The 23906-nt window shown below is 41.2% G+C and overlaps 2 protein-coding genes across 2 annotated transcripts in view; one reads left to right on the top strand and one right to left on the bottom strand.

The window, feature by feature from the left end:
• Window positions 1-4284: 4284 nt before the first annotated feature.
• Window positions 4285-7979, bottom strand: aoc1 (amine oxidase copper containing 1). Its single transcript, XM_030767630.1, has 4 exons — window positions 6443-7979; window positions 5924-6212; window positions 4992-5124; window positions 4285-4554 (listed from the first exon to the last, which is right to left on the bottom strand). Exons 1-4 carry the CDS (start codon window positions 7977-7979, stop codon window positions 4285-4287), a joined length of 2229 nt encoding a protein of 742 aa, XP_030623490.1.
• Window positions 7980-11186: 3207 nt separating this feature from the next.
• sspo (SCO-spondin) overlaps window positions 11187-23906 on the top strand; it is a 76447-nt gene continuing 63727 nt past the window's right edge. Inside the window, 21 exon segments of the mRNA XM_030767631.1 lie at window positions 11187-11239; window positions 11554-11763; window positions 11956-12038; window positions 12399-12569; window positions 12966-13189; window positions 13550-13652; window positions 14097-14255; window positions 14656-14741; window positions 15056-15181; window positions 15542-15698; window positions 15967-16207; window positions 16648-16789; window positions 16966-17092; window positions 17303-17475; window positions 17652-17870; window positions 18405-18570; window positions 19549-19795; window positions 22409-22592; window positions 22708-22802; window positions 22941-23197; window positions 23301-23435. Of these exon segments, the coding sequence (XP_030623491.1) occupies window positions 11187-11239; window positions 11554-11763; window positions 11956-12038; window positions 12399-12569; window positions 12966-13189; window positions 13550-13652; window positions 14097-14255; window positions 14656-14741; window positions 15056-15181; window positions 15542-15698; window positions 15967-16207; window positions 16648-16789; window positions 16966-17092; window positions 17303-17475; window positions 17652-17870; window positions 18405-18570; window positions 19549-19795; window positions 22409-22592; window positions 22708-22802; window positions 22941-23197; window positions 23301-23435 (3358 nt within the window).

Genomic DNA, 23906 nt, shown 5'->3' on the forward strand with positions numbered 1-23906 from the left:
GAACTCTCACTGTATTTTGTATTGTGAACAAGCATATTCTATCTACAGGCTATTTAGCTGAACTGAATAATGTATTAAAGAAGAATCAAGACTCACATGCAGTACCACAATATTGAATGGACACAAAATACAATTACAGGCCGCTGGCTAAGTCCCCCCTGTAAGTAGGTCATTTCGTTTGTCGCACAATTCCATTTTTATTTGAGGCTTTGAAACTAAATTTGACCCTAGTGTTACCCATCTGCATCCATTTAGGCAGAACTAAATGCCACAGTGTCGCTATTAGAGGTTTTTGTTTTTTCGTGACTTTGTCCATTGATGTGGACATTGTTAGAGTGTTGGAATTTACAAAACTGCTACCCACTTGTTTTTCTATAACCAGCGATAGAATTGATGCGGGAGAAAAAAAAAATGAAAACAATTCCTGGGAAAAATGTTTTAATATCCACAAAATAAGGTCAAAATAAATCGAATACAACCAGAACAAATATGTTTTTCTCATGTAAGCTATTCTCCATCAGTACTGTGTGAGCTCTCTTTTATAAGATAAGGATAATAGGACTTATTGTATGATGTAATTAAGGCGAATGGATTAATTGTATGAACCTGGTGAACTCCATTAGGTTAAGTCAGGACTGGAGGGACTGCTACCATGGTAACTACATCCCAGTTGAAAAAAATAGGTACCTAGAAAAAAAAAGAGAGAGAAGAATGAAAGAGGGCATTTGAATTTTAATTTGCATAGTGAGCATTGACTAATTTTGATAAAAAGATCAGCACGTTTTCAAAAGCAACTGTTTGTCACTAAGTGGAAATCTGCATTTTGCATATTTAGGTCACTGTAATTTAGAATGTTTTTTCTAAGCTGGTCGTGCAATGCCAAGTAAACAGAAAACTGGAGGTTTTCTCATTCAGATATAATCTAGAATGGTATAAAAGTGATTATTTACATTCCTAAATTCTTCCCTCTACTTCTGCTGTGCGAGAATAAACAGAAAAGTCACCAAGAAATCTCAATAATAATCTGTATGACACAGCGAAGAACAAGTAAGGCAGTAATCTAGTGTAACCACTAGATGGCACACTTGATCAATAGTTTCATCTTGATCTCGTGTCGCTGAAACCGTACAGGCACACTCTAGCTCTAAACATTTTCAAGTTTTCAGCCTTTATTATCATGCTTTATCAAGGCCTTATCACAAATTAAAAAAAAAAAACAAGGCAAGTCTCTGTCTTTTAAATTCTGTCTACTTTCATTTCTTCATCCCCTTCTTCTTTCTTTCTTTCTTTCTTTCTTTCTTTCTTTCTTTCTTTCTTTCTTTCTTTCTGTCTTTCTTTCTTTCTTTCTTTCTTTCCTCTGGAATAAGCACATAAGAACTGAAAACCAGCTCAGTCAAAACACAGGGATACATGATGACTTCCTGCACAAATTTGAGGCAGATCAACAATTTTTATGTATATATAGTACAATGCATAGTGAGCATTGACTAATTTCGATAAAAAAAGTTCAGCATGTTTTCAAAAGCAACTGTATAATAGTACAAGTATAGTATAATAGTACAAGTCTGTGCATATGCACTTTATAGGAAATCAGTAAGAAAATCCTTAAGTTCGTTGAATTTTTTGTCCCCTCTCACCCCCTCTTCTCTTTCAGACAGAATTTTGTGAGTTGCTGAAAAAATGTCAGCGCAGTGTATTGTGTGAGATAAATGGTCAAGTGAAGAAGTGCGTTATTCCCTCCTCCTTTTATCCTGAGATAAATAAAAAGTTCATTTTCAGATCATTTCAACATTAGACCATGCGCTGTTTGTTGTCACCTAACTTCAAAAATCAGTCTACATTGCTTCACCTCAAAGAATTCTTTTTAGTCTCAGATGATAGGTACATCATGTATCATGCAGTTGTGAACATTTTTTAAAACAAAAATTTAGAAATGCTAGATTATCTGCTTACTCCAACCATGTGCCTATTTTAAGGAAGCCCTCTCCTTGCATAATGTTTGTTTGACACGTTTAAAACAAAAAAAGTAGTAACATGGCCAGAGATTACTCACTGTATTTCTGATGTACCAGTCATAGTTATTTTTTACTGATTTTCTATGAATCAAGAAGTGTTAAATATATACAAAAGACCTCAGTAAATCTGGCATGTATTGTCTTGCTTTTGTTCATGACGGCACTGTGGTAAATGTATTCTTTTCAGTTACGCTTGTTTGATTTCCCGGTCAGTTGTGTTCATTCAGATTGTGGAAACGGTGCAGTAATAGTACTTTCTTTAAATAATGAATCACCTGTTTTGTCTGGATTTACCAGACACCAGATGGTAACTGTTTTGTGCCTTAATAAATGATGGAGGCTGTGATGGGATACTGAACAGAGAGAGAATTCTGATTTCATTTTCCATTGGTTTAACTGAGACCCACTCACAAAAAACACAGATTAAAACCTCTTCCTGTCAGTTGATTTACACTCCCTCAAAAACATTGATGTACTGAATTTCTTAAGTGTGCTTAACTACTGTTCTTTATTTGCTTACAGGAGAGAATGACCAAAGCTGTAAAAATTGCTTTTTTGTATGTTAATTCCTTATCAAAGTACACAAAGTACTTTGACAATGAGATGCATTGATTAGCAAATCCATACTCCGGGACTCAGAGTGAAAACAGACTCAAGTTCAAACAGAAGTTCAAACACACAGGGAAAGGCAAACCAAAGCTGACTGATGATTCAGGAGACAAGTGTGCTCTTGTAAGAACTAAAGCTGCTCATTTTTCCTCGAGAACATTCGTGGTATACCATGAACAATGAAGAATGCCTTGGACATTCTTGGTTTACCATGTATAATGAAGAATGCCTATCTTAACATGCCCAGAGACAGAAGTATTTAGTTTATATAGCGGCCCCTATATATAGTCCTGTATGTAACAGCTTACGTGTAGACATGACTTTCCTTCAAGATTCACTCAGCTATAGTGACGCATAAACCACTGTTACCATGACGAGCTGTAAGAATGGCAGTTCTACGTGAAGAATGAGCTCTTTTACTTTACCATTCAGTGCTCTTTCACCAAGACATGGCTTTTCCTGTTCTACAACCACAACACCCGTTTTACCACACCATAAAATCTTCAGCAAACAGCACAGCAGTGAAGAATTTCTGATAGTAAAGTCACACCCATGGATTATGTGCATTTTAATGCGTTTTACAACTCTGATGCAACTAATGTTTGGCTTCCCACTCAATCATTTTAAGATTAAATTCATTTTAAGATTGAATTATTTTAATGTAATTGATACAGAAATTAAATCACACATGAAATTTTAACCTTCGACCTGTATGATAAAATAATCTTTATAATCTCATCCAGAGATTATGAAGTGATCATTTACACATGTGTATATAATTTAGATAATGAATCAATCAACAACATTATAAAAGTAGTTTATTTATTATGTTAGTTACAATGGCCCATGAAAGATGCTTAGAAATTCCATTTTCATGATCACAAATCCAAAACCTATCAATTAGTGACACAAATGTAATGTTCTTTTTTGATTTGTCAGAAAGAAAAGCCTTGTATGTAAAACATTCAAATAGAGAGTACAAATTTAAAGGTTGTTACTTTAGCCCCCATCAGTCTCTGTCGCAACACTTCTCTGCCTGTTTCCCATTGGTTTCCCAGAGCAACTGTGCAGGTGAGCCTTGGACTGTTTGCCCAGAGATTCCGGTTAACATTGTTTACGTAGGACACTCCCCCCATTCCCCCCTTTCCCTGGTGAAACTCAGACCATGTTAAGCCTGCTGGGATTGAGGAGATGAGGTGCAAACTGACGGATGCAGCATCCTGCATCCTGGATGGTCTGCTCAGAGAAAGCGAAGCCATGGATACACCCTCTCCCATTGGGATTACAGGAATGCAGCCTTGCACCATCAGGCCGGGGTGGGGGGAGGGGGTTGAGCGCGATAACCAAGACAACAAAAAATGCAAGTAGTGCGCCTGTACATGGGATACAAGAAACTAGTTTGTGTAGAAGTATCCATCAACAAAGTTTAATTATGTGGTAGAAAACGCATCAGTAGTACTAGAAAAGGACTGAGACTGAATATTTGAAATGATGCACTATCCATCTGATTCTAAATATGATGCAATTGCGTCAGTGTGATTGTCATTGTGTCCAAGTCCATGAATTTTAAACTTTTGTTTCCACCAAAAGTTTGTGGTTGCGCTTGGTATACACAACACATTTTTTTCAGCAAACATTTCATTGAATTGCCTCACAGTTTCTAGACACCAGCATATGTGCCATTGTAGAAGAATGGCTTGTCCGACACACAGTGACCTACGACCTCTGGTGTCCATCTCTGAACCTTGGGGTAGCCCTCCTTGTCTGGACGTACAATGACTGTACTCCGGGAAGAGAGCGAGGGATCCTCGTTGAAAAAGTTGAAGGGCCGCAAGAAGAAACCCACAGCATTTCCCGGTGTTGCAGTGTTTGGAATGTCCTCAGAGTGTGGAACATGCAAGAACCCCACTGTTACCCAAGCAACCAAATCCTGTAGAGAAACACACAAGAGTCAAGAATCAGAGGACAAATTTCTCTTATTCCTGCAGAAAGTAATGTGTAAAGAAATAACCTTGGTCCCTTAATGGTACTGTATATAGAAGTACTCATGGTCTCTCATAGTTAGAGGATATTTTGTGACTAAATAAACAATTGCCCATGTACAAAAAATTTACTCAGCTGTGTAGATGAAAACCACATTTACATTATGAACCCTGGTATTTTTTTCTGGTGTGCTTTTAAAATCTTATGTATATTTGCTTATATAGATAGCAAAAAATGTGAATAAAAATAAAATGAAAATGACCAACAACTTTAAAACGGTAAAAATTAAAAATAATAACATGAAATTTATTTAAGCAGATATGAGAGCTGTGCTCCAAAATTCGCTTTCCACACCAATTAGTATTATTTTCTTGTACCATTTACCTGGTTGACAATGTTCTCGTTGTTGCGAATGTAGTCTTCAAAAGACACTACAGGCTCCCAGGGATCATTCTGGGTATAGATGCTACTGCTAGTCAATTCACTGTCCTTATGTCGAGTAACAGCTAAGGAGTATCTGAACGGAAAGAATGGAAACAGTATCACATGGGGCAGACAGCCAGAATCAATCATCTTTAAATGAAACTACCGTAATTACAGTAGTTTATTCAGCCTTAAAATTTAGGCAATATCATGGGCAATATCATGGTCATATCAGTGGGGCAATTCCTAGTTCATTCTCTGCTCTCGTGTTTAGTTTTCCCAGTTCAGTCAATCCCTTGTTTTCCTTGATTTGGTTAGTTATTTAATCATTGGGTTCACCTATGTTTGTTAATCAAGCCTGGCTTTCAGTTTGTATAAATATCCTTAGTTTTACTTAGTTTCCTTTGTAAAGTCTTTATTTTCTCCTCTCTGACATGACCTGATATTCCTAAATAAGCCTAAATAGGATTTATTTTGAATCTTGAGTGAATCCTGCTTTGCTCTGTTTTTAGTGTTCTTGTGCCTCTGTTTTCTGGTCTGCTCTTTGTTTCAAATAAGTGACGGTTCATTACATATGTATCCAGTCTCACCTCAAATTCATGACAGTAATTTATTTTTTTAAGGTTTTATGCATATATGAATGTGTATTATTTATACTTTTTGCTAATTCAATACAGTTATTAATTACCAGTTTTGATTGTTTTTGTTTTTAAAGAAATAAAAAAAATACTTGTTTGTCCTCTGTGAACATATTTAATACTCTAATTTATGGTGTCCTCTGTTATGCTGTCCACGTCTGCTAGTGTTCTCAGATAAACACTTTAACAAGCTAACAGTTGTCACTCGACAGCCTTGGTCAAAGTAGTATTGTGTATGATGTTGAAGTGCCTCACCTTGACCAGGTAATGCCATTCTCCTCTCTCCAGCCCCTGGGGAGTACGCTGTGGCCGTGTGAATTGTACTGGATGCGGTAACCCTTGTGGTGTCCCCATTTGTTACGTTCACTAGGATTGTAGAAGTGCACATAGCGAGGGAACTTCTTGCCAAAGCGGAAAGCAGCACTTCGTTCCGTCTCATGCTGGGTCTTGTGAAGTTTGGACTGTCTGATGGTGTGCCCAGGACTCCAGGGGTTTGTCACATTAACATATTTCAGGTCAATGGACTCAAAGCTGTTGTCTCGCCCTATACAGAACAAGCAAACAAGATTTAAGGTTTTCCTAATATGACAATTGTGGAAAGCAAGTTTAATCTTGTTTCACTTCATTTTAAGTACACTTGGAGGCTGTGAACATTTGCCAATGAGATGAGGAATGTAATCTTGTTGACAGAAATCAACCAGTCAACCAGTTTGTAGGGCTTTATGTAGAGTTTGCTTCCAAGGAACCTTAATGATTTTAAGAGTGGGAACTCACCTGCTATATCTAAATCAACCTTATAGTGGATGAGATGAGTATGTAGATTTCCGAGAACATAGCTGTAGACTTTGGCACCATAATGCAGTCCATTTTCTGTGAAAAACGTGGCATGGATGTATCCTGTGGCACTGACTCTTGATTCCATGACACCATTTTGGTAGAAGATGAAGTCCCAGATATAATCATAATTGTAGACAGTAGATGTTGTCCTTATCACTAGCACGTGATTTTCCAGCCCACCATAGAAATTGTAACCTCCTTGGAAGTTGCTGTTGAAGTGTCTCCTAAGAGGCATTCCTGTGGTCATTTCAAAGATGCAAAGGGCATTCTTGTATCTCACTGGCTTGTCTGTGTCATAGTAATGGTACAAGTCTACAAAAGTGGCAATTTCAGGGCAGTCAATGCCTGGTGCCAACTCATAGTCTGAGGCTCCCATGGCCCAGCCAGCGTCTATGTATTTGGTCTGCATGGCAGCAGGTGTATCTCCAGAATAGAAGGCGATGGCTTCCTGCAAGCTGATCTCATAGGCAATTCTCTCTCCATTAAAACGCAAGTCAAAGATCTGGAGACCTGCAGAGGAACGCACACGGTAGGCAAAGGACCAGCCAGCATATTCCACGAAGTTTCCATCCATGTTATACCGTTTCCCCTGAGGTTCTACCAGCTTCGGTCCGTGGATGTCTGTGCGTGTGTTGCTGTGGCCACGGGGGATGTAGGTGGAGTACAGGTCTTGTTCATCATGCTCTTGGAGCTTGAGTTTGTTTATTGTCCCTTTTTCATATTTCTCCACCAACTCCTCTACGCTGTCAAAATATTGCTCATTGTACCACACCTTTTCCACTGTCCACTTCTCAGGATCCAGATCTCTGTGGTTAACGAGAACCTCAAAACCTACTGGATGGATGAAGTACCCTTCCACAAACTTCTGCAGCATGATCCATGTCCGCCTCTCACCTGGTGCCAGTCCACGGGGTGCAATGTCTGAGAAAGTCAGGCAGCGATCAGCGCAGTCTGTAAAGGTGAACCCTGTGCTTTCTTCTAAAATCTTGCGAGCCTTCGTGGTGACCCCTTCCAGAATGGTCACAATATGTTCATACTCTACGCTAGTAATAGGCCTCGACTCAAAGCGAACCGGTCGACCTCCCTTGAAAGTCTTGACCTTGTGTGATGTTGGAAAAGGCAAGGGCCCTATGATGTACTCTGTCACGTTGGGTTGGGCCTGGTTTGCAAACTGCACCACGACGCGTGCCTGTCTTGGAGGTTTTGCCTGACCGCGGTCCAGTGCTCGGAGGGCCTCGTGTTTCCGAGGAAGGTGGAGCTCCATTAGGAGGATGCTGTTCTTCTTCAGGCTCTTGTCCCGTGCTGAAATCAGGCCCAGCTCACTACGGGAGTGAAGGTAATCTCTCACGCTGCGCATCTCATGCGGTGTGAGATCAGCAAACATTGAGGCCCCATGTTGTGCCCACTCCCGAGATCTGGAGGATGCAGCAGGCAGGATCAGTGAGGTGAAGAGTAGAAAGCCGGGGAACCTCATGTCCACACACTGGAAGAGAAGACAGGACATTTAAATTAGACCTTGAAGGCACCTTAAAGTCTGAAACACCTCTTCTGAGATGAGCACTATCCTTGGGCCTGTCTTTTGTGAAGGGGGAGTGTCCCTCCAACTATCTTAACCTGAGCTAAATAACTGCAATAAAAGCATGTGATAAGAAAAGATAAGTGCTCTTGCCTCTCTTCCTCCTTGAAAAACAGTGAAAGCAAAATACTGCTTGAAAGTCAGTATCAGTCTGAGAGTTCTCCTCTCTCCACATTGTACCCCCCACTGCTTCCAATGAGATTTCTTGTCCTTACATGCTAATAACTGTGGATCAAATTTCATTCAGCTTGGTCCTGTACGTGTGTGTGTGTGTGTGTATTCCTCCCCCTCAGTGTACATTCCTCATCGTGCAGAGAAACATTATCGCTGTAAGTCTGCAAGTTCCATATGTTAACAAAGTTAATGGCCCCCAAATGAATGGATGATTCATTGCCAACATTGTTGGCAAAGCCTTAGATTTTACAACACCATTATGTAATTGTTGGATGAATAGTACAAAGAATTCAATATGAAAGATGAACAAACCCAGACAGAAATGCATGAATCTGCAGTAAAAAACAAACAGACAAACAAAAAACACTGACTAGACATACCTATTCCGTGTCTCTCAAGCCCTCACAGATTGTTGTATTCCTTATGTGTCCCTGAGTGTGATTAGTGTTGGAGATGAAATATGTTTAATGAATCCAGTCCGGATGGATGTAGCGTTGTTCCATACAGCTCTTACGAAAGAAAGGAAAGACGTGTGATGGAGCCTTGTGAAGCAGCAGCTTTTATCATCTACCCTCTTCTTAGGGATAGACAGTGATTGGCTGCAACAGGTCATAAAGCTGTTAAACTCGACGGCGTGCTATAGATGATTAATTAGTGCCAAGCAAGCATTTTCCCTCTCTCTGTAGGTTCTGTGATACACTGACAACTGACTTTATGAGACAAATGTTTATTTTCTTATTAATGTGACAGACTAATCAGTGCAAATGCTTCATGCTGGAAATCTAAACATGTATCATGGTGGAAATCCCCCAGCAGGATTCAGTTAATTTTTTATATATCAGTTTGGCTGTGAATCCTCTTACCTCTGAAATTTTAGAGAGAATACAGGATAATAGAAACTGTGTAAAATGTTGATATGCTTTTACAGTGTCTTCACTCAAGTGGAGCTAAGTGGAAATGTTTGTGAAGTGAAATTCCTATCATATTTCTTATATATTAGTTACAGAACTGGGTACTTGTTGTTGTGGTGAATGAAGTTTTATGAACCAGGTTAAGCAGGGTATCTGCTGATCAAGCATAAAATGCTGATAAGAAATGACTGCATGCTATAGTTTTAGAGATTTATTTTATTAAGGTCAGCAGTCAGCTATATCAGTTTCTACCATAAGATTTTGTTGTCGTCAAAGACTGGCATGGATTGACAAAGTCCAAATTGCAATAGAGAGGGCAAACATTTATTAATTAGGTCATGTGAGCATGCTCAGTCACGTACCATGTATTGAAGAATAATTATGTTTCAGTTACTGGAAGTGAACCACTGATATGCTGTTGGTGGTTTACTTGTTTTAGCACCTGAGTTCTCAAATCAACATGAATGGGCTATTCAATGGGCCATCATCTGTGATGATATCTCCAGTTGTGAGAATGAATCGTGGCACTTGTCTATCCTTTTTTATCCTCTCTGCCTCTCAACCTTGGATGTTTTAATGAGGTAATCACAAGTAAGTGTCTAATAAGGTAGGGGCCCTGTCATTTAAGTCAAATGACTCAATTCCTATTGGCTGTTGAGTGTATACACTTGCATTCCAGGAAGAGGTCTGCATTGGCATGAAATTGAAGCCTGAACCTGACTGTGAAGCTCATACAACTGAACAGTAAACAGTAAATAGAAAAAATGGCCTAAATCCTCTAACGTTCACTGTGAAGCCATTCATTATCTCCTGATGAACAAAGTCTTACTACATTTCAAACAAAAGAAGTACTTGGGACAGAGATTTCAGAGATAATGAATATTCTACAAATGCTCATGATGTTTGCCTCATGTGTACATTTCAGCTGTGAAGCAAAGAAACATGTTTAGATACCCTGCCTTACTGCTGTAGCATTGTCCCAGATCTCGGAACATGATCTTTACTCTGAAGTGTCTACTGTTACACTATATGTTACACTGGTGAGCTGTATGAAGCTGAACAGAAGAGGATTAACACACTGATCGGCTGTGGAAACAGCTGTGTTTGTGTATTTCCCTCCAGCCACAGGTTGATGCTCCAGGCCCTGCGATTCCAGTCAGGCTACAAGGACCCCCCGACCCTCAACCTATTGACACACTTTATTAAATAAACGCCCCTTGAATCCTTCCCCAAAAGCAGCTCTTTATAGGATTAGACTTGCACAAACAGCCCACTCAATCAGAACCTCTGCTAATAACCCCACTCCGCCCCCTGCTTAGTTGGGACCCAGACCTATCCAGCATTGCCGTCACTGGACTGGGAGCTAATGGCTGCTCTTGCAGCTGTGACCCAGTGGCCAGTCCTCCAATAGCAAGTGTCTCAGATGCTGCCATGGGCCTGAGCATCACCTGATGTTTAAAAATCCCAGCCAGGGTGACGAACCACCCCAGCAGCAAACCAACCGACTTACGGAAAGTACTGAACACCTATGCCAAAGAGTAAAAGGAGATAGTGAGTGCATAGGATAGTGTTTCAAACTGTCTAACCGACATAAAAGGAAGAATCAAGAAGAGAATATAAGGAAACAAGGAGATATCATATGTGGAATTTTTGTGGAAACTCTGAACTGAGAGCAACAGAGTGGATAAAGAAGTAAAAGAACATCATATCTGATACACTGGGCTGAAGCAACTAAAAAAGCAAGTAACCCATTGTGAATTGTTGGCTCTTCTTTTGCAAATTTACTTTTACATTTGATTGATTGATACATTTGAAATTGAAACTGAATGTTCCTTTGTGCAAGATTTTCAGTAAGTAAAGCCATATGACACCGTAGGATCAAATTGCATTAATGACTTTTTCAGGCATGCTTTAGATATGTAGTCATTTGGTATTTGCAGTGAATAATACAATACAATACAATACAATAATTCTGTAAATCCCTTACCAGATTTTGACCACAGAGTTCTGAAGAAACATTATGAAGACTTTGTTTGTGTTTTTGTTGGGACTGCATCTGGTTATAGGAATGGGGTAAGCTCCACTGATTTTTCAATTACTTTTTGTTTGAAAGTAAAACAAAATCACAATAAGTGTGCATTTAGTCTGTCAAAACAAGGCAAGGATAAGTCATACATTCATGGCAATGAACCAGATTTTTCAGACTGAGGGTTTTTTTAATTGCTAGTGAATACTGTTATTACTGTCAAGACAAGCTTATGACAAAGCTTTCTTATAGCGAGTGTTTTCTTGTTTTCTTCATAAGCTGCTATGAAGAAAATTAGAGCAATTATTTAAACAACCTTGAAAAATCCTAATTCTCAATTTTTCCACTGGAAACCCTTCAGACACTGGTGCGAACATACAGTGGAGGAAAAGGTAGAGCGAGTAGTAACCCCCCGTCTACAGCTGGAGGTGGAATGTTCCAAAGTGTATCAATACAACACACAGGGCTGGAGACTGGACGTGGACAGGATGCGCCATAAGCATGGGGGAGATGATGGCATTGCACTGTATTATAAACAACAGGGTCCAAAGGCATCCTGTTATTTATTCAAGTAAGAGACAAAAAACACATCCAACCATATGAGAGCCAAAAGAGAACTTGATTAATATGTTTTGTGTCTACTAATGTGATTAAAACAAATAAAACAAGAAAACATGCATGCAAAAATGGAAGATTTAGGATCCGAAACGACATTAAATCACTCTCTCTCTGAGCCTCTGTGTTGTCCTGCATTGTCCTCCAGACCCCCGGCCATGGAGGTCCAGCTTTTAAACAAGACTGTGCATGGCTGCTGTGAGGGCTGGGGTGGTCCTCATTGTTCACAGGGTAAGCAAGTCCTCAGTCTTCATATGTTGAAAATCTCCAGATATTTGATGGCTTACTCTGAGTGTGTTTCCAGAGGGTTTGTTCTAATAGTCTGTCTGGGTCGCTTTTTGATCTGTCATTTAGGTTTAGATCTGTCTTGGGGAGAAATATGCTTCTAATATAACTCCACTGTCTGCCCTTACCTCTGCTCCATTTGCTTTATGTGTATTGATAGAGAATCATACACTACCATAAGGTCATACAGTCCTACCAGACTACCATGCCATCCTAAACACAGAATAAAACATTGAGTGAGTCTGAATCCCTGCTCTTTCTGTATTCCCATTCATCATCTCTCTTTCTCTCTCTCTCTGTCTGTAGGTGTGGGTGTGAGGGGACAGTGCTACTCCACATGGAGTTGTGAGGAGTTCCCTGGAGTGCAGAACTCCTCTCTGATGGCTCTGGAGCAGTGCTGTGGAAGCCTGTGGGGTCTGAGCTGGAGGAATGCATCTGACCAGACCTGCCTGTCCTGTAGCTACACACTCCTCTCAGGTTAAATACAAATTTAATTATTAAATACTAATATAAATGTCACATATATTTTAAACTCATGAATGCTGTTCTCCCTCTACCATTATGTAGTCCATCCAGTGTGTGTGTGTGTGTGTTTGTGTGTGTGGGCACAACAACAATGCAATTTGTATGAATAAGTATATGTATTCTATTACTGAACTACAAATATAATGCATTTTTAAATGTAAATATAATTCTAGAACATTTGAATTTATTGAAAAAATGACCACATCAGTATCCACAGACAGATACTTGGCATAAGCCAATGTGATTTACCTTGCCAAGTGCAATGTGTTATTACTCCTTCTTTATCACACCTTTGAGACAGCTGTAATTTCATCTAATTTTCCTCACAACATCCTCTCACCTGTTAAGACTCCCAGTCTTTGCCCATCCTGCGTGGGGGTCTTCTCGGTGGGATCCGAGATCCTCAGGCGTCTGCCACCTGTATGAGCTGGGGTGGAGTGCATTACCGCACCTTTGACAGAAAGCACTTCCACTTCCAGGGCAGCTGCACGTATGTCTTGGGTTCGTCCACCGATGGGACATGGGCAGTGTATATAAGCACTGCCTGTGATGGAAATGGACACTGCAGCAAGGTACATCTGTCCATTGTGTTTATAAGTTCATTGTTATTATTCTTTACCTTACTGCTAACCACGGCTTAAAAATGTAGGTCAAGAGGTCAACATCAAAGGCAAAATTTTCAACAAAGTCTCCTTATATTTAACAATGTACAGGGACTAATGGATTTGTTGATTTTTGATAAATTCAGTTAAAGACCAATTTCATTGTCAGGTTGGAGACTTAAACAGATTTATAATATCATTTTCATAGTAAAATATTGACTCACTAACGGTAGGTGGAACGAAGTTGACTGCCCAGCACAGAACTTTGAGTGGTGGAGTGGTGTGCTCCATGGCGTATACTTACTCTATGTGGTTCCATCTCTTTCACAGGCTCTGCGCATGATGTTAGGGCTGGACTTAGTCACCATTCACAAGGGCAATATGACTCTCAATGGACTGATGTTAAAACAGGGAGAACCTCTCTTCCAAAATGGTATGAGCCCCATTCAGGTTCTGTATTAGTTCATTTTGGGTTTAAAACTAGTAACGCATTCTTCATCAATCGTACTGTATTTTATGTAGCATGCTGACTAGCTGTGTTGACTGCATGCCTCTGATGACGTATTTAGCCTGTATAGGCTAGCATAAGTATGTAGTAACATAAGAGCTCACACATTGTCAGCTGCTTTTTGGTTAATGTATAGGTGAAATATATGAACCTCTAACAAACAGTACATCAGGATATACTGCAGAGGACATTGCCAATGGCCTGTTACTCCTGTTGGAGTTCACGAACAATGCTCATTGGTTCATATCAGATTTACCATCCATCTTTTCCATTAATTAGCTTATTACTGACATAAGTGTGACCTTTGAAACTGATAAAACTCACTGTTAACAGTCAGTCTTTATGCTCCCTGTGTTTGGTTTCATCTAGGAGTGAGCATTCACTGGCTCGGGGACTTTGTTTTTGTAGAGAGTGGTCTCGGTGTCCGATTGAAATTTGACATGCACAATACCGTCTACCTGACGGTTACTTCAGAGCACTTAGCAGCCACAAGGGGGATGTGTGGCGTCTATAACAACAATGCTGATGGTAAGTGGCATGCAGTTGGCATATCCTAAAAGTGATGCCAAGAACATGTTGTTACCTAATGAGGTGATATTGGATTATGAAAATCTCTTCTTATCATATAACATCATGCCTTCCACCCATCCTTACCAACTAAAAGCTGTATGAACTTAATTATTGTTCATTTCTCCATGAGGATAATTTTTGACTGAAAACACATTGTCAGTGTCAAGCTTATCATACAAAGGAAAGCCATTTAAATGAACAGAGACTTTACAAGTATACCAATTTCCAACAATTTACCTTGTAGCTACGTATTTCAAAAAACAAGTAGTTGTGTAACAAAGGGAAAAAGCTTCAGTGATGTCAGTCTGGAAGTAAAATTTGTTTTTGCTTGTGTTTCATTGGTGCTATTATTACACAGATGATTTCACCACTGTGAGTGGAAGTGTGTCACAGTTTGCAGCCAGCTTTGGAAACTCGTGGCGTGTTCCTGATCAACATAAGGAGGTAATTTTCAACTTCTTCCTGTGCTGGAGATGTTCCAAATTACTTACATCTGGCCCAGTCCAATTTCCTTACCATTTTCTCCAGTACTTTTGTGATGTGCATTCACCCATCCTTGTCTAACACAATGTTTTCATCCATGATTTTATGTCAACTTTGATTAATGGCCTCAACGACAGTGGAGGTGAAGTGAATAACAAGGTCCTTTGCAGTGGATGTTTCATGTTTTTGTTGTTGCTTTATGTTGTTGGGTGTCCTAGGCTTTGTTTGCGTCAAGTATGTTATGTAATGTCGATTAAATACCTGGTTTCTGTAAGAGTTGCAGTGATGCAGCAGAGCTGGGCCACAGCTGCGACATCACAGGTGACATCAGTCTCCGCAAGAGTGCAGAGTCAATGTGCTATCAGCTTAAGGAAAGTCCCTTCAGACAGTGTCATTATCGGGTGAGACAGAGAAAATACTCTCAACAACACACACACTCACACACACACACACGCACACATCTGTACACACACACACATACATACATATGTGTACACATACACATACTTACACATACACATACACACACAGAGAGACACACACTCACACACGTTACCATAAGTACATACGGAAAGATGATGGTATTTCGTTTGTGTTTAATTAAGCATTAACCATACATTTACATATATATTAATCACCATTCCAACGTCTTGTCACTGATTATTTGTCCAGTACTGAGAAGATGCAACCAACATAATGTTCGCATGTTACATGTTAAACTGTGAACAATGTCCCTTCCTTGTGATCTGTGCACTGGACAGGTGGATCCAGGGCCTTATGTGGACACGTGCCTGTACCTGTACTGCAGTCTGGATGCCGGTGAGAGAGAAGGGGCTGTGTGTGACACGTTCGCTGGTTATGCCCGCGAGTGTGCCCAGCATCATGTTATCATCAGCTGGAGAAGGCCTGGGCTTTGTGGTAATGTCCTGAACCCAATTCTGACTGATGCTTGGCCTCTGAAATGGCTTTTAAAGTGGGACAGTACATCATTCCTTCATTGTGCTGAAACAAATTTCAGAAACACAACCTATTGGTGTAAACAACCTATTAATCGTCATTCAAAACATTCAGATGTGCAGCGGTTTGGACTTTGATTAACTATGTGACTTTCAGCTTAAATGGTCTCTCACAGTATTACATACCTTCATACACCACCCCCTCTCTCTCTCTCTCTCTCTGACCACAGAGAGAGTGTGTCCAAAGGGGCAGGTCTTTTCGGACTGTGTGTCATCCTGCCCCCCAAGCTGTTCCTCACCTCTGCCTCCTGCATCTGGGCAGTGTCGAGAGGAGTGTGTGGGAGGGTGTGAGTGCCCCCCAGGACTCTATCTCCAGGGTGGACAGTGTTTACGGAGGGACGACTGTCCCTGCTTCCATCGCAGACACACCTATCAGGCAGGTGACTCCATCCAACAGAGATGCAACACCTGGTGAGTGACTCGTGCACGTGACTGATATTTCAGTCTGTGTTCTGAACCATTGTGTCACTGCCCAATATTTACACTGTAACCCATTTGTAATTGTAAATAATTGTAATTGTACTTAAGGGGAACCTGATAAAAAGTCAGTAATGGAATAGCAAGGAACCATGAACCGGAGGAATGTGGCTTTAAATCTCAGGCACGGTAGTTAAAAGATATTGTCCCCATGGGCAAGGCATTTAACCCCAAAGTTACACCGGACTATCTATGACCTCTGACTCAGCCAGCAATAATTGTAATTTGCTCTGGATAAGCGTGTTAACTACGTGAGCAAACATTATAAATTTAACCAGCCCACACTCTCATAAGCTATGTGCAATAACTGATGTATGTGTCCAGTATCTTCCTTTATAATAAAGCATTTGCTGTCCATTCTCTCTGTCTCGCAGTGTGTGTAGAGCAGGCCAGTGGCAGTGCTCTGGGGAGAAGTGTGCTGCCCAGTGCAGCATCATTGGGTCACTACAGGTCACGACCTTTGACAAAAAGAAATACACTCTACAGGGAGGAGACTGTGGTTTCATAGCAGTGGAGGTGAGACAACTATGTCACCTGGTTACCATTATAGTCAGTACTGCTTGGCAATGTCAGAAACAGAAAACTATCCTCACTTCCAATCAGTAGATATCTCACTTAGAAAAAACATTTCTAACTTATATATAATCAGGATCTTTGAGCATTGGAAATATTTATGTTCTGTTTGTGTACAGGACTATTTGGACAGGAAGCTTGTAGTGACGATCAGAGGAGGTCAATGTGTGAGCGGTGGTGGTCACGGCTGCCCAAGAGAGATGTCCGTTACTGCTTTCCGCACTACAGTTATCGTCACTGACACAGGTTGGCATCTGTCTGTCTGTCTGCCTGTTTGTCCGTGCATCTAACTGATTGTCTGTCCATCTATTTGTACAACCATCCATCCATCCATTCTCTAACATTTGACATGTTGTGCCCAGAATCCAGTGTAATCCAACATTTCTCTTTGGTCTGTTTGGCTGTCAGTGCTTGTCAGTCCCATTAAGTACTCTTTCCCATTGGTTGTTTTGTCAGGGGCAGTAATGGTGAATGGACAGCGTGAACCATTGCCTGTCGTGACAGGGGATCTTGTGGTGAGGAAAGCTTCTTCAACCTTCCTGGTGATCCAGACCTTTGGAGCACAGTTACTGTGGTATTTGGATGGGCCACTAGCTCTCATAACACTACAGCCAGGCTTTGCTCATAAGGTAAACGGCACCTATCCCAATCTGAACTCCCTTTGTTTCAGTAATTGGAACCTTTCACCATTCTTATATAGTGTATTGGTTGAGTTTGTCAGGACACCGTACTAAGGACACCTCCTTTCTCTTAGGAACCTTTGTGTGTACTTGTGTACTTACCTCTGTATTTGTTGTGTGTGAAGGTTCGAGGACTGTGTGGCACTCTGACATGGAATCAGCATGATGACTTCACCACTCCTGAGGGTGATGTGGAGAACAGTGTGTCCTCATTTGCTGCAAAGTTCACCACCGGAGTGTGTCCTCCTCTGAGGCCTGTCACTCCAGACCCCTGTGGCACATACACCCAACGCAGGCAGCATGCTGAGAGTGTGTGTGCCATCATTCACAGCCCTGTGTTTCAGGTTAGCACTCCTGACACTGAGGTCATAATCATCCATCCAATGCCATGTGACATTATCAGGTTAATAATGACAAAAGATTTACCAAATGACACGATAACCATTACTGCTAGGCTAATGCAAAGACAAGGCGTAGGTTAGAATAGAATAGAATAGAATAGAATAGAATAGAATAGAATAGAATACGAAAGGAAAGTTTGTTGTTTTTTGTGTTGTCATATGTACTCAAGATACTTGGAGCACTCAAATACAATGCAATTATTGTGCTACGGCTCTCTCTTTCACAGCAACATCAAAAAAGAGTGCAAAGAAGGGAGGAGAAATATACAGTGAATAGAAGGAGATAGGGGATAAAAATACAGAATGGTATGCGTTTGGACAGGAGAAGACAAACGGGATGTGATGGAATTGAACAGGATGAACCTGTCATACTAGGGAAACATGCTAAGGTTTTGTGTTACATCAAAGAGAATTCTTTTAAAACTGTTCATGAAAAAAACGTATGCTGTCTCACGGACATTCTTGTGGTTCTTACAGGGCTGTCATGACGTGGTGGACAGGGAGCCATACATGCGTCTCTGTCTAACGGAGGTGTGTGGATGCCCCGCTCAGAGCGCATGCCAATGCACCGTCCTCACTGCATATGCCCGGCAATGCGCCCAGGAAGGAGTCCCTATCAGCTGGAGAAATCAAACCTTTTGTCGTAAGAACCTTGACCCCCATGCCACGAATAACTTCTGGGTACTCATTTACTGGGAGAGGTTGAGTTCAATGGTCTTATCTGTACAAGGATGTGGGATTACACAAAAGAAACACTGCTAAGTGCTTTTCCAAGGATCTGTCATTCTTCCTTATTGAGTATAGGAAATAACATTTCCAAAAAAGGCCTTTTGGCCTAGTGGCTCACTGACACAGTGCTTGGACCAAAGCATAGGTCCTTTAATGGTGAAGTCCTTTGGTGAAGTACTACCAATTCTGGAATCTTTTTTTGTGTGCTGATTTTATGGTACTGACATTCGCATCATTCCTCTCCATAACACAGAGAGAGGCCTGTGAGTGTGTGATTTAGTGAAATGTTTTCGTGGCACCTTAAGCAGTAGTGTGGAAATTATGCAATTCATCCTGTTTGCAGTATGTAGTATGCAATGGCTCCGAGAGATAGACATTAATCTCCACCACTGCTGGTGAATGTTTCTCAACACTGTAGAGCTGCCATATTGCTAAGTTCTACAGAAATTAGGCAAAGTCATCTTTCAGGTGGAGAGGTTTCAAGTTTGCACACAGGGACTCTCTCACTTGGAATAATAGGAACATTACTCTTTATAGCCCTATGTGTTATCAGTACTCTGCAGGTGTGCCTGAAGCCCACAATGAGTGCATGGAAATGTGATGAATGCGAAAACAGCATCAGGTGCACAGTTGTTTGTGCAACACAATTCAGCAAGAGGTCATATTCCATTGACATCAAAAATTATTGCTTGGCTCAGTTTTGTGACATTTCTCTGTGTGATTCCAAATGAAATTGTACTGGTGTACCCGAAGTGTTCAGAGGATGTCTGCAAAAACAGCATTCAGAGTGCCAGTATCTTATTAATGAGGCTCTCCCCTTTAAAGCCTGCACTCACAGCTTGTCTTAGACTCCCTCTCTTTCTCTCTTTCCTTCTCTTTTCTCCACCTGTAGCACTACAGTGTTCTGGTGGTCAGGTGTACCAGGAGTGTGGGCATCCGTGTGGGGGCTCTTGTGCTGACCTGCGCCAGGGCTGGAGCTGTGAGGAGGGCATTCACAACTGTGTGCCAGGCTGCCAGTGCCCACCAGGCCTGGTAGAGGACAGCCGGGGGCAATGTGTGCCCCCCACCATGTGCCCCTGCATACATGGAGACAAACTTTACCTGCCTGGTAGCACCATGCAGAACAACTGTAACACCTGGTAGGTTGGAGACATAAAGGTTTCATTCAGTAGGTCAGAAACAGAAAGGATGCAGTGTTAAGACTTCATAGTGTCTGTACTTCCAAACTTTCACCCCCATCTCTCACTTCTTCTCTTCTTTTCTTTCAACCTTGTTTCTTAACTTTATTCCCTACAGTCAAAAATGACTATGTAAAAAAAACGTAAATGTAAGTGATTGCACACACACAGTGAATTTGTCCTCTGCATTTAACCCACCCAACACACCAGTAGTGAACACACACCAGACGCAGGAGCAGTGGGCAGCATTCCTTGCGCCTGGAGAGCATTGGGGTTAAGTGCCTTGCTCAAGGGCACACAGCCATGGATGTTGGTCCTGGGAATTGAGCTGGTAACCCTCTGGTCATGAGCCCGGATCGCTAACCTTTAGACCACGGCTGCCCCATTGGGCTATGTAGGGCTGTATAAGTTAAAAAGCAGAGTCTTCGGCTATTTTGATGTTTAAAGGGCATTTTCATCTTCTGTAATTTAATATTGGGTATTGGGTCATATTGGGTCATATTTACATTCCATCCTCGATCAAATGAACAAATAATTGTGTTTGAGTTCTGCTTGTGATGACTTGTTTTTCTACATCACAGGAGTGCATTGCTCAGTCAAATGATTTAATGAGAGTAGGAAAGGACCATATTTAAGAAGACAGAGATTGTTGTTCTGATAAACTCTCTCTCTTACTCGTGATTTTAATCAAAACTGAAATCCAATCAAAGTTTAGAGAGACAAAGACCTTTAGACAACCATTTTGTTTTGTTTTTTTTATGGATGTGGGTGTGGTTGTGGTTTGTTTTCAGAACTTTGGAGAGTTATATGTCTTGACATGCGTGTGTGTGTGTGTGTGTGTGTGTGTGTGTGTGTGTGTGTGTGTGTGTGTGTGTATGTGTGTGTGTGGCCTTCATGTCAGCTGAGGTTTTTTTTTTTTACACCAGCGAATGCATAGCTCTGAATATTACAAATCCCTCTCTAATTATTCCATTACCAGGCAGTTAAGTAATGAGCAATCAAGGAAATGTTTTAAAAGTTTGTTCTTCTTTTGAGTGTTAATGGACAAACATATGGTAAATTAAAGGTTAAACCAAAAAATGAAACAGGAAGGACATACACAGAAGGGGAGACAGGGAGAGGGAGAGAGAGGCAGACAGAGAGAGAGAGAATGTCATGAGACCTTTGAAGTTGTTTACTGAATAGTAAAGACATTTTTTATGATCTCATCAAAATCATGATGCCGACACTCTTTCAACACGATGACAGCAAGCGGTGAGTTTTTTATCACCTGAACTTTGATAACAGGACACAATGACTGGCTGTTCTAACTGCTGACTGGCAACACACCAGACCGACTGGGTTAAAGGCATTAAACCCAATCAAGGAACTGCATTTTATTATTCTACATGTTACAATTAATTATGTAAATTACAATAAAAAACAACTCTTATACATACACAGTGGCACTGTTTTAACATCAGAATACCATATATTTCTAAAAAAAGAGATGGTAACATGTGGCTTAAGCAGTGCAAACAGCCCATACCAAACACTACAGGCAGGCTGCAGACGAGAGCTAATTCATACTTAATCTCTTGAATCAGTTGATGATTTAACAGCTTTTCAGCGAAAAGCATTATCCTCCCGGAATGATCCATGGTCAACCTTGACAAAGTTGCACTGACAGCATTCAGTTTTACCTTAGGACTGGTCCCAGACATTAAAGTAGTCTTTGTCAGCTGGAGATAATGGTAATCACTCTTCCAAGAAGTGTTTGTTTAGGTAGAAATGTTTAAACATGCAAGTTATTATTTTTTACCAATCTTTTCTCTTTTTGTTTCATTGTTAATGGTAAGCCATCTGAGCATCTTTTTGGATGTGTTTTGGATTACAGAATTTTGATCATTTGAGCATTTCACTTGTTTGCTTGATGAAAACAGTGTGGCTTTTTTACATTTGTGTGTGTGTGTGTGTGTGTGCAGTAGGAGTGGTGCGAGAGCTCTGATGAAATCACTCTATGACCTGCTGTAATTCATGGTGGGATAGGTTGATTTCATTGCATCTCTTTACTACATGACAACGCAACAGAGTCTGGAGTGTGTGTGTGTGTGTGTGTGTGTGTGTGTGTGTGTGTGTGTGTGTGTGTGTGTGTGCCTGCACATTTTGTGACCTGCTTTTCAGGTCAGAGTTGCATCATCTCAGAAAAGCCTTACAAGTGACTCCTTATCCATTCACATAAAGATTGTGCTGTAAACTGGTCTCTGTCTCCAGGGTAGCCTCATGAACTTTTGGTCTCTCAGACTAGCACTGCCAAAGACTGTCAGAGTTTATCCTAGCCTTTCACTTAATATACAAAGCATGCATTAGAACCCTGTGTGTCACCCATTTCACATCATATTCAATTTCAAACAACTTTTATTGTGTTTCTGAGAGATTTTGAAACACTTTAGATGTTTTTCTCACTATCTTTGTTGTGTCAATGTCATGCTCTTGTTCTCTCTCTCTCTCTCTCTCTCTCTCTCTCTCTCTCTCTCTCTCTCTCTCTCTGTGTCTCACTCTCTCTCCTGCTTTATGTCTCCAATATTTGTACAGTGTGTGTGAACGTGGTAAGTGGAACTGCACAGATCACTCATGTCCTGAGGTGACCCAGTGTCCAGGCTCTCTGGTGTTCTCCCCCCGCTCCTGCCTGCAGACCTGCTCCAGCCTGGACAACCCCCTGGCTCCCTGCATGGAGCCCCTCTACGGCTGCGTCTGTCCAGAGGGCTCGGTCCTTCTGGTGGGTCCCCATTCATTCACCAAGACCACTCCGGGTCCCTGAATGGTGCTGACTCTTATTCATTGTCCACGGTCTTGGTCTTAAAGTTGATCATGCATGTCTGTGGCCCCTGCAGGGAGATCAGTGTGTTTCTCCAGAAGAATGTCCTTGCCATCACAATGGAAGAATGTATTCTGCTAATGACACCATTTCTAAAGACTGTAACACATGGTGAGTAGATCTGGAACATGGATTTTCTTTAAGTAAGTTGCAGATATATACAGATAGTTATGTATATAGGCTCACATTGCTTTTATGAGTTTGTATTAAAATACTAAATTTTCTGATTTGCCTATTGGTTCTCCACAGTGTTTGTAAGAACAGGCGTTGGCATTGTGGGCAGTCTCTCTGTGCAGGGACGTGTGTTGCCACAGGTGACCCACACTACGTGACTTTCGACGGGCGCCCTTTCACGTTCCTGGGTGACTGTGAGTACGTTTTGGCCCAGGAAGCAAGCGGACAGTTCAGTGTCAGCGCTGAGAATGTGCCCTGTGGCAGCACTGGTGTCACCTGTACCAAGTCTGTCACCCTGACCGTGGGCAACACCGCCATTCATCTGCTCCGAGGTCACAGCCCACTCTCCAGCTCCTGATATCACTTCAGGATTAAGATTAAGGTGATATGCTCTGTTATTAAAGTAAAATAATAATTTGTGTTTTGTCGTCTCAGGCAAAGCAGTGACGGTCAATGGAATGCCAGTCGCTCTTCCGAAGTGGTATTCCGGCAGCGGGTTGAGTCTAGAGAGGGTCGGCCTGTTCGTGTCTCTCTCTTCCCGCCTCGGGGTCACTCTCCTGTGGGATGGAGGTATGTCTGTGAGGGCTTATATTTCCATCCTTCAGTTCCATGATTAATCACACATTTTATTTTCTCACAACTTTCTCCACCTGTGTGAAAGTGACCTCCCAGGGTGTTATGGGAATAATACTAAGGAAAGTGACCTGATGAGAGAGAGGCTGTGGATTCAAACCACAAACATGATGGTTCACTTCTACTGTGCTGCTGAGCAGGGCTGTTAAGCTCAGATTAACTCAGAGCAGTGTGACCGCTGTTATGGAGAAGAATCGCTCTAAGGTGCGCTGGATCAGAGCCATCAGCTAAATGAATAAATGCAAGGCTAGTTCTCAGAGCGATTCTTGCTCCATCACTCTAAGGTGTTTTTCCACCATCATACAGAGAGGGGCCAGCTAAAGGCATATTAGGAATTTCTGGTAAAAGCACAGGAATCATTCTCTACCTACATAAGTAAATTGATCTGAGCTGCAGTGCTGGGTTCAG

Source organism: Chanos chanos, chromosome 3, assembly GCF_902362185.1.
Source record: "Chanos chanos chromosome 3, fChaCha1.1, whole genome shotgun sequence".
In the NCBI taxonomy this organism is placed as follows: Eukaryota; Metazoa; Chordata; class Actinopteri; order Gonorynchiformes; family Chanidae; genus Chanos; species Chanos chanos.